Raw genomic sequence first — 12,512 nt, forward strand, 5'->3', positions numbered from 1 at the left:
CTTATTTCAACGTACCACGCATGCGTCACTATTCTCCTGACCGATGTCACTACACTTCTCTCACACATCACGATAAGGGCGAATTATATCTGATTTCCCATGTACCCAACATCATATAGTCAGAAATTGTCATCGTCGAATAAACTATAAACAGTAATGATGATATAAGTCTCCGTGTAAGAGTTTATACTTTGAAAGAAACCGTAACTTGGATGTAAGACAGCACGAACGCGGAAGCTGCATACAAGTGGCCGACTTGGCATAGCGGTGGAACTGTGACTGGCGTACAACCGTAGACATGGCAGGCAGCCGTGTTGACTTGAAGGTCGTATTGTTGGGAAAAGAATATGGCGGTAAAACAAGCTTGGTAGAAAGATATCTTCACGATAGATTTCACGGAGACGTACCCTATCAAAATGTAAGTGAAATTATAATTTTACAGCATGTGTTTTTCACAATTGTTGGCTGTGTAAGCAGATTGAAAAAATGAATTATCATTAATTTGTGTTTTAACTTTTAATACACTTTCCTGATGTGTATGTGGCTATTTGGTCGTATAATATTGAATGAAAACAATATCATCTGGTCATCACTGCCGACAAAATATTGCACAATAGTCATGTGTCAGATGACCTAATACACATAACATGTATTATGTAATGATGTGTTAATTGTCTAAACTATGGAATATAACAAAAGACCCATCACAATACGAAAGTACTCCCTAACTCCCCTCTCCCACATATACATATGTACATACATACGTACGTACGTACGTACGTACGTACGTACATACATACAATTTACATACATACATACATACATACATACATACATACATACATACATACATACATACATACACATACACACACATCCAGACACGACCGTATACCTATACATACATACATGATACATACACACACACACACACACACACACACACACACACACACACACACACACACACACACACACACACACACTGAAACAGGACGCCAACTCCAAACACTTATGACACACATACCTGTAAATTTATGAAATAACAGGTAAATCAAAATCAACACTTTGTAAGACTAGGAATTTTTCATCAGAGAAATCCCCCCAGATTGATAAAAGTGGCAATCACAACTTTGTTCAAATGGTGTAGGCATTAGACAATTAGTCAGTATTTTACATACTTCGACAGTACACTTCAAACATTTGTACACATGACCAGTATCACATGACTGGCTAGATGACATGATGTCTAAATATGTATGTCAAAATTGAGTTAGACTCACCAATTAATTTATTGGGGTTCAGTTCTGAAGTCCATCCCCTGTAACCTGTGTGAAACTACTCCATGTGTGGATGAATACTTTGTTAACCATACGAACACAATTGACGTTTTTGTCAAATGCAAATGTAAGATGATGGACCTCTGCATTCATGCACAAAACCTGACAAGGCTCACCTTTAAAGAAGTTTGCTATATATAAAACTGGTGTCATTTTAAAACTATTCAGAACTAATTCAAATCCCATCATATGCCAGAAAGAATTTCATAGATTAGATAATGTGGAATATTACCACATCAAATCTTTGGCCAAGTTTTCCTTTATGTTTTGAACTATGATAAAGAGTTTAAAGATTGGAAAACAGTGGAACTGTGATCTTATCTTGTTCATGTAATCTGTGGTTGGGAACTATGAAGGGGTCAGGGTGTCTTTGCTACAAATGCTTACAAATCTACAAACCCAAGTGATCATGACCATCTAGTATATTGATTCAAGGTATTTTGATACCTTTACATTTTACAAGTTATGAAGCATCCCCATTACCGTGTCTAAGGAAAAAACCAATGGGTATTGTTATAAAAACAGTGCCCCTATTACCTTGTTCAGGGGAAAACACAATGGGTATTGTGATCAATTTGACATTTTATTACCATACAAGATTTCATACCTGCAGACATTGCCAATACGTGTTCAGTGGTGTGTTGAGATATTCAAATTCCACTGAAGTGTATGTATGCATGTATATTGTTGTAGGATAAACTCTGTGTTTCCATGCAATACTGTCGTAACAGAAGTATGCAAGGCAACATACCCCATTTTGACTCATAAAGTAAATAAATAATCATTAACTTTAAGGCTTTTCGTATTCAAATACAAAACTTTGTTGTGGTCAAACAGTGTTCGCGGTGACACAAAATCATGCGTATTATACGCAATGGAAATTAGTTGTATGCATATTTGATCGAACAATCCGTATCCTGTAGTCAAAGCTGTAAACATATGTAGACATCTGAAAAAAGCAAATTGATTGTCAAAGAGTATTGTGCTGGCCATAACTAAAGATTGGAAAGAAAAAAAACAATTGAATAAAATATTGGAATTAAAATGCAAGTGAAATGTAAAAAAACAAGATAAAATTAATGTAACATCAAATGATTTAAAATACAGACACACACACGAGAGACACACACACACATGCATGCACGCTTGCACACACACATACATACATACATACATACATACATACATACATACATACATACATACATACATACATACATACATACATACATACATACATACATACATTATACACACATGCACACACACACATACATACATACATACATACATACATACATACATACATACATACATTATACACACATGCACACACACACATAGACACAGACACAGACACAAACACACATATTTGAAACACAGTGTCTGGTTGTGAACATTATACATAGCTGTTTATTTATAACTGTTTATTCATGATGTTTGGTTGTAAGATATGGCCTTGATGTGTTCTGTACAAGTTGACAATGTGTCATACATAGCTCTGATCACGATTACATAAATAAATCAACTTTTGCCAGGGTTGATTAACATATATTTGTACATCAAGGCACCAGTATTGTTATGGAGATCAGTGTTTTTGTTAAGATTGGGGAAGCCCAGTACAAGGAAAGGGGAAAGGGGTAAACATGCAGTAGTTTACTATATGGAATCTACCATAACTTTGATTGGGAATCCTGGTTAAATGAATGGGAAACTCTGGTAGATTGTACCTACCCATGCCCTTAGCAAAAACACTGGAGATGTAATAAAAAGCATTTGCTCCTTTGTAAAGCAATATTCATTTCAGGGCTGTATCACTCTTGCATGTAGTGTGTGTAGACAGAAACTATGAAAGTATTATTGCTGGTAGCTTAATATAGGTTTCATTTCAGTTGAACACCCAATGTCATTTAAACCATGTATTAAAATATGTTACATATTATGTATGCATTTTATTTGTTATTGTCCAAACTAGATATTATTAAATTCTGTTTATTGAACCTGAATTCTGATATTAACACCTGATATTTTCATTCAGCAACTATCAATCTCTTTACAGCTGCAACTGAAAAAAAGTGTCCTTTTGGTTGCATTCACAACTGACTATAAATGTCATTTGTTAGTGAATAAAGGTCTTGCTTGTGTGCCCAATGACACGTGACATCAAATAAACAATACATGCAGTTCTCCTAAATTTTACAATGACATCAGTGTTAGTACCCATAGTGCTGTGATATCACTTACAATGGTACTCTTGTTTACAATGGAACTGGGTCAGGGCTGTACATGTATTGAGAATGGTGTCAACAGTGCCATAGTTCAGTAAACACATCAGCATATCTTTAAATGTTTTTGTTCAGATTTGAGATCACAGCAAGAAAAGGGAAAAAAATCTTTAAAAAATTGTTTCCCTGTATAAAATTGTTATTATTTTACCATGTATATGCTGTAAAATGCTGTAGATCTCAGGTTGGATTTGACTATTTTTCTGTTTCCATACATAACAACACTGGATGTCTCTACATGTATTTAAGATACCTAATAGTCGTATAGTCATATAACGTACTGAAATCAGACTTATGTTTGTGAGAGCACTGACATAAAATAGAGGGGAGGGAGAGGGGAGTAAGAGTTTGAACTTTGACACATGCACCTAGAATATATGTAACTCACTCAGTAATGTTTGCAGCCTGTAAAACCTGATCAAGTCTATTATAAACTGTTATGAGTTGTAAACTGATATGATGAGTCAGTTGAATGTTCCTCATATGGTGGTGGTGAACAGTTTCTGTTTCGACAAATTTGTACTGGTATAGAATAGAATAGAATAGAATAGAATAGAATAGAATAGAATAGAATAGAATAGAATCTTTATTGCATCCATCAAAAAAAGTACATTTCTTCATTGAATTTTCTGCAATAAGTATTTGGTGCTAAAAACAAACTTGGAAATATATAAACTACAGTGATAATAGTTAAATAAGGTTTATATGAAAGTTTAAACTTTTGGTTAGATAAATATAATTAGTTATATATATATATATGAGTTTGAGTAAAATGACAAGTCAAAGTCTGGTTAAAACTTCTGCTTTATTTGAATCTCGACGTTTCGACTGTACACAGACAGTCTTTTTCAAGGGCTGCAAAAAACTGGAGAGCGGGTAAAGTCAATAATGTGTTTCCTCTTTATGAGTGTTGAATTTATGAAAGTTGTCAGTGCCATAAGTATGTGTCTTTGATCAGCGTTAAAAAGAGTAATACATTTTGTTTCATTGTCTAGTTCTTTGAAATTACCTAGACCACTGATTGTACTTTAGTCTGGTGTACATTTGTATAGTGTTATCCTGTCAGAAAGGATTCAGATTCCCCTTTATTATTTGGTTATAAGTACAGTCTAAAATATCTTGGAAGTTCAGATACAAATTACTTTTCTGGAGAAAATTTCCCTTATGGTCTAAATCAACCATTGTCTATATCTCTATAATATATTTACAACCCATATAACACCAAAGTAAAAAGTTTTCTGTATGTACCACAATCGGTTGTAGCATCCATATCAAGTGTAAAAATATATTGTTTCATTTGCTAATTGACCACATTACAAAGGCCACATGCTAGGCTTGTAAATACTAGTAAACCAATTGAAGCAGTGTATGTTACACTTGATATGAATGCTATAAATGAGTGTAGCACATACCCTATAGTAGAGAAAGTGCTTTACTTCAGTGTTACTCATAATACATAGTTTATACTCAAACAACCCATATTTATCAAATTTTATGTTTGTTATATTTTTATTTTATAGACTATAGGAGCAGCATTTGGTGCTAAGAAAGTAGATATTGGTAGCCAAACAATTACAATGGGTATTTGGGTAAGTTTCATTTTGCTTACTTCTTTAAACAGCTAATTTTAGAATTATGTTTGATGTCAGATTATTACTATGAAATTAAAAATGATTTTTTTCACAATTTGCACGCATTCCACATAGACTTTGCAAGATTAGGGAGTTGCGTGAATCAAATTTCCTGTCCTAAAAAGGTAAATGGTAAGTGGTGTATACCAAAATATATAAGTGCAAAATGCATTAAAGGGGAATACCGTGCCAGGAAATAAAGTCATTTTCATGAACTTTACATCCTGGAGAGTCATTTCATGGTTCTACATCACCTACATTATGTAAAATTTTAGAAAAATATCAAGTTGTAGTTGTCCCTCATTTAGGGATCTTTGCTGTGGGCCACATTGCCCAATCATTGGAGTCAGCAGAACTGTTTATGCAATGGTTGAACAATGAATATTCATGATGTTTCACTGAAGGTAATAGGCACTTAGGATTCATGAATATTCATACATTATATATAATGCATGTGATGCGAAATCATGAAATGTCTCTCCAGATTCCAAATTTCATGAAAATGCCTGTGTTTCCTGGAGTGGTTTTCCCCTTTAAAGTGAAGCAAAGCTCGGAGAAGGCTGATTGAGGATAATGGTGAAGTCAAATTATGCTGTCAGTAGAATACAAATTAAATAGATTGTTACTTAAGCTGAGATGAATCAGCGAATCCTATACCTTTTCAACAGGTCACAGAGTATTTTTTACTCACGCCAACCAACAACAATTGATAATCAATAGTCCAAAAATGGCAATGTAACAGCTGATGTTACAGAAAAATACATAAATTGTCAACACATTTTGATGATGTGAAAGTAAAAATGAATATTGAACACAAAACATATAATTACCTAGAATATTTCAGACGTTTACTCAAAGAAAAATAAAAATATTAAATAGTTAATTAAAACATAGTTTAGCTTTGCTGAAAAAACCTGAATATTTTTTTAATTAGAAATGGTTTCGAAAAGAAATGACTATATTTAGGTTCAACCAGGGACTAAATACAGGTCCTGAAATAGTTCTGAATACCAGCTTGTTGGGTAACAATACATGATTTTTTATGTACTAGTAACTAGATTCAAATGAGTTACTGTGTTGCCAATCAGTTGGTATTGGTTTCAATATCTCATTACTAGGTGTGGTTTTGTGGGTATACTTTTAAAGGCCCAGATTAAGATTAAAATCTAGGTGTGACAATCGGTTGTTTGGCAAGAGTTAAAGAAAAAGTTTAGCCAGAATGACTGAATGGTCCCATGTAATCCTTATTAAGATTATAACACTAATGTGATGACCTGGGATTGAAACATAGCCCTTTAAGTGTTAAATTGTGAACGGACATGATGGCATATATGGTAAAGGTAACAACAGGGCTGGATAAGGCAACCACATGAACATAATAAAAAATGCTGTTTTCTCCCAAGAAGTCTAGTGAGGACTGTCCTTCATGGGTTTAGTGCAAATACAGGAGGAAACCAGTGCATCTATGTTGTTTAGTAGAGTCAGACTGATCAACACTCTCCTTACAGCATGGCAAATTTACTCTAACCAGACTAGTACTTCAGCCACATCAGTAGGATTTTACAATTTCAAAATAATTAACCCCAAATATGAAATTAATGAAAATCTAGCTCTGTTTCAGTTATACTTATTTTTCCATTTTTCAGTCTCAGCCAATTAGGTGGATCTAAATATTGATGCTACTGTTTCATTGTTTCCTCTACTCTTTCCAATACAGGATACAGCAGGCTCAGAGAGATATGAAGCCATGAGTAGAATCTATTATAGGGGTGCTAGAGCTGCCATTGTATGCTACGGTAGGTACATTATTACAGATATAGACAGCCGGCAATGACAGACTACTCTCTCTCATTTTGTTGTATAATTTACCCAATGAGGCATGAAATGATATGAGGGGGCTCCACTGCACTGTGACCTTCAAACCCAAACTGTTGTCATACCACACATCCAAAAAAGGAAACCCGTTCTCATATCGACCTTATCACTCAAAGTAGATACTATACAGATAGATCTATGATGTATGCAGACGACAGTTTGTATGATAAATAACTGAAACCTGATCAGAATAATTGTTTCAGACAAATGAAATCTTACTTTTGACAATTGTAAGCATAATTTTGCAAATTTTAAAAACAAGTATCTGCAGTAAATAAACATGACATTTACAGTCGTTTTTGTACCCATTTACAGCAGATGTATACTATCTAGGTATGAATTTCATCCTAATAGATTAAAAATCAGAGTTAATTACTCAGAGATGCTATTCCTAAAGAATAAAGTTCTGATGAAATATTTCATATATATTGACTTTTTGATAAGATTACAGTGTCCTTTATTAACTATTGGTGTTTTATTTTCAGATTTAACAGATCTATCAAGTTTTGAAAGGACTAGGTTTTGGGTACAAGAACTGAAAGCTAATGAAGAGGTTAGTATTCTCATACCCGTCATTATCATGGAATTACCGGGGAAATAAAGTTGCCATAGTGTTTCACTCAATGGGACACAGTCTTTTATAGTTGTCATGCTTGTCATTATCAAGGAATTACCGGAGAAATGAAGTTGCCTTAGTGTTTCCCTCAATAGGACACATTGGTTTTTTAGTTGTCATACCCGTCATTATCATGGAATTATCAGAGAAATGAAGCTGCTTTAGTGTTTCACTCCATGGGTCATGGTGTTTTTGACACAAAGATAGACAAAACTCTAGACTAACAGTAACAGCGTTCCAACACACACACAGAGCAGGATCCTTTACCAAATCCCAATAAAATGTCATAAAAGCATTCCTTTCCTTTTAGAAACAGGCTTCTGCTGAAAAATTACAGACTTGATGATTTTAATGACTTCAATTGTTTACTTTCTGACTGACAATCAACATTGTAACTTGTCTACTTCTACATCCCCACTGTGTGGGGCACCTCTGTAATTGTTTCTTCTGCAGTTGAAGTTGTTTCAATGTGTGAAAACATCATGTCTCATAAGTGAAACACCAAGGTACACTCATTTCTCCTGTAAAGATTTCATGATTGAGATTTTATCATATCTGTTTTTAAGAGAGTAATATGTAACTTGTTTTTTTATGTGGAACTGTTTTGTCAACCAGTACAACTTTGAAATTTTATAGAGCAATATCTTATATTAGTTCTGAACTCGGAGCATAAATAATTTACCAAGTACATATCGGACAAATCCTTCTGTCTTCTTCCGCTGTTAATGTATACAATCTAATTATGTTCACTTGTGAAATGGCCACACGAGGGCGTTGTACATATATACTACTGAGTGTTTCTCTGTTAAAAGATGTGTTTAGCTGTTTATCTCGATGGTTTCTTTTACATAGAGTATGGAGTAATAGTTTTGTGTCTGGTCTTTTACAGCGTTGTAAAATTTATCTTTGTGGAACTAAATATGACTTAGTAGAAACAAACAAAAAGAACAGACAAGTAGATTATCATATGACAACAGATTATGGAGATGGTAAGTTTAAAAACTGCATATAAATATAATGTGAGATATGATACATGATGTTGAATGTAGTGATTATTACAGCATAGGAAAGTAAGCTGTGCAGAACAAAAGTCAGAACAGATACAATTGTTGCATGTGTCTGTCCACACCTGGTCTGTCTCTTGCAGAGGGTGATTTATTGATTTATATACATTGTAATACAATTGTTGCTTGTGTCTGCATTGTACAGTCCATACATAGCATACAATAATGATAGGATGCATGGTTTTGTTTTGTCTGTCAAAATTATGACAGGGACACGAACTGTCTTTCAGTAGTCCTTGTTTAGTAAATCACCCTCTGCAAGACACAAACACATGCAACAATTGTATCTGTTCTTGCGTTCGTTCATGCACAGCCTACTTTCGTCAGCTGTAGGTATTATGAGATGTTATATTTATATAATTCCACCAAATCTATGTTAACCCCCCCCCCCCCCCCCCCCCCAACTAGCTTTATGTGATACTGCTCAGAGTGTGATTCTGTGGACTGATACAAATTCAAGCCACAGGTCAGAATTTTTGTTTTTGTGGAATCAATGCTTAATTACTGTGACCGCACAAATCGACAAGTTTGTCCATCTAGTCTTCGTATCTTGACTCATTGTTTGCTGCAGTTGTGTCGTCTACAAATTTGACAATAGGGAACTTGTAATCCAAACTGAGCATGCTCAGACGCAAAGGACTCTGGGATTATCTGTGATTATCATAATACCTAATCTGGGGCTACTGATAAAATTAACCGCCCACAAAGATCAGGGTGACTATGATTTGATCATTCCTGGTTATAAACAATGTAACAATATTGTTTACAATGCTAATTGATTAGTATTTATTATGACATTTCCCATGATGCAACATTCAACATGGTGGGTTTGCAAGTTCCCTATTACTAATCTGATTGGCAATATGTAAGTCAGTTCAGACTATCACTGTTCATCCTTATCTTTTTACAAATAGATACCTGACTTTGTTTCCATCATTACTTTCAGAAATTAGAGCTGAAGTTATTGAAACAAGTAGTAAAACAGGCTATCATATAAGTAAGTATTGGTTCTATTTATCATGTGTAGTTTTGTTGTTTTTACATACAGTAATACCAATGGGGCATACTTGTGGTATTTGCACTGCAGTGCTTGAGTACTTACTGATAGTGTAAAAAAATGACTGATTATTTGGTTTACACTGTGTTATTTTCAGAGGATTTGTTTCAGAAGATTGCTGAAGACTTTGTGGATGACCCTTCCAACCTTGAAATCAGTAAGTTAACTTTGACAGCATAGCAAGAATGTAGAACTGCGAATTGACTGGCCAATAGACACATATTTGTATTGAAGGGGGGGGGGGGGGGGGGGGTAGATTAGGGATTGGAGTAGGCTGAGACCCCCTAACATAGAACTGATCAAATCATACACCACACATGACCACTGTTACGTTGTACACTGCCTATGCCCATCAGTGTAAAACATCTCTCATGAATATTCATTGTGCAGCCATGAATACATTATTCTACTGACTCCCGTGAGGCAGTGGCTCATAGCAAAGAAACCCTATTAAGATCAACTGATATTTCTCTGAACTCGCAAGTAATTGTAGATGATGTAACATTGTGAAATGACTCTCCAGAACCCATAGTTTATGAAAATGTCTCTATTTCCCAGAGTGATGTTCCCTTTTCACTTTATGGGAAAATAAAAGATTTTTAATTTCCTTGAAAACAAGATGGTGGATCCCAAATTTCTTTCATTATTTCATCCGAGGCACATTCTACCTATAAAAAACCTTGTAATGTAACAGATGTTAGGTGATATATCATTATTTCTGTTTCCAACACCAACCCCAACACAACCCCAACACAACCCCAATACCAACCCCCCTACAATGACTCCTGGCCACCCTGTTTTCCTGTAATCTTTTGATTTAGCAACATCTTTTGTGTTCAAATACGGTGTAAATCTGTTGTAAACAATATTGCAAAAGTCATCAGTTTTTACTGTTCATCACATTTTGCTATAGCTGTACTAAAAACTGAAATGCAAATGTAGTGTGTTTTATTAAAAAAATAACTGAAATTATCACAACCTTCCTATATTTGATCTCCTAAAATTTTTTGATGCAATCATTACGTCTGATATACTGTAGTCATATTTATTTTTGCACATACATACATTTGGAAGAATGGCAAGGAAAGGAAAGTAGACACTACTTGTTAATAACTTATCCGGTTGTTGCGACATAATTTTCAGTACAACTGTAGGTGATACCTTTCACTACAGCTGAATATAGAAACATGACAACTTGTAAAATGAGTTATTAAATAGTGGGACTAAATTCTGTGGGGGAAAAGCATTTGTGTGTACTCAGCTAAAACAAATCAAGTGACATAATGACTAAAGTACATACTTCTGCATTCTCCCCCAAATATAATGAAATGCCCCCTTATTTTTCATGGAAGGGGCCCAAGTGCCCCCTAATCATGACATCCTGGAATGAGCACTGCTGTTTATAGTCGGTATTATTTACAACTGTCATAATTATTTCCTCATTCTATCAACTTTTTTTCTTGCAGAGGAACCAAATACATTAAATTTAGAAGAGAAAGGAGGACACAAATTTTGTTGTTTGCGCTAGAGGATATTTATAACTAAAATATCACCGATGGCACAGCAATGTCAGAATCCGTACACTTCAATTGTAAATGTTAAATTATATTACTCTGCACATGATAATGAAAAAATTATCACATTCAGCCATCGGAAATATATATGTATACAAAAAATTTGAATCCCGATATTAACAGCAAGCCTGGTATGTGAACTCATTTTTTTGCAAGTGAGTTGGTTCACTGAATTTATATATTCAGTTTTTAGGGCTGGGAAGGAGAATTACTGATACATGCAATATGCAAGTATTTAGACAAGGACTGCAATATAACGTAACAAAGTACGGGAATTAACCAATGACTTGCATTATGTTATACTGGAATAATAATCTTTAGTGGTCCAAATAAATTCATAAATTTGTTGCATAGTTGCCACTGAGTAGCACCCAAATATACAGGAGGGTGAAAATCACAGTACAGTGTTTTTGTTAAGGGGGATAAGCAGTTAAAATCTATCGTCGGGGGGTCACCAGTAATTTTACCAGGGTTCCCAAACATAATTGTGGTAGATTGTATGGGTAACAATGCAATGTTTATTCCTTTCTCTTACTGGGGTTCCCCAACCTTAGCAAAAACACTGCGCATTACCTTGGAGGGGAGGGGTGGGGTGGGGTGGGGGGGGGGGCTGCATTGTTTGGTAGGGTCAAAGTGAAAATAGCCATAATGAGTGTACTGTACACTGATTGAGTGTAACAATGAAATCCAATTCATATACTATTAATTATAGCCATAAACTGAATCAAATTGATTTCGATAACTTCTTACCAAGTTTATAACAGGAAGTCAGTGATATGCCTTGATATAAAGATAATTCAAGGTTGGTACAGAATATCAACATAATATGAAATGTCATAGTGGTTTTCTAAACGTTTGGAAACCCAATAGCAAAGAGGGAAAACTCATAAACTTTATTGAGTTTGATTTTTGTCAGGGAACCTTGATATAATGGCTTATCTAGATCTTATCTACTTCTCATCCTTTAACAAGATCTATCATTGAACCATCAAGTAGATGTCCTTTTACGTGGTAGTCTAGATACCAATTACATTTTGTTTTCACTATGGTTCTAATATGGGCTTTGGACC

General features: G+C 34.7%; 1 protein-coding gene across 1 annotated transcript; it reads left to right on the forward strand.

The window, feature by feature from the left end:
- Positions 1 to 38: 38 nt before the first annotated feature.
- Positions 39 to 12,017, forward strand: LOC144446973 (ras-related protein Rab-24-like). Its single transcript, XM_078136840.1, has 8 exons — positions 39 to 418; positions 5,146 to 5,214; positions 6,974 to 7,052; positions 7,617 to 7,684; positions 8,637 to 8,736; positions 9,758 to 9,808; positions 9,966 to 10,025; positions 11,335 to 12,017. Exons 1-8 carry the CDS (start codon positions 299 to 301, stop codon positions 11,394 to 11,396), a joined length of 609 nt encoding a protein of 202 aa, XP_077992966.1. The 5' UTR covers positions 39 to 298; the 3' UTR covers positions 11,397 to 12,017.
- Positions 12,018 to 12,512: the final 495 nt, after the last annotated feature.

Source organism: Glandiceps talaboti, chromosome 15 (assembly GCF_964340395.1).
Source record: "Glandiceps talaboti chromosome 15, keGlaTala1.1, whole genome shotgun sequence".
Taxonomy (NCBI): domain Eukaryota; kingdom Metazoa; phylum Hemichordata; class Enteropneusta; family Spengelidae; genus Glandiceps; species Glandiceps talaboti.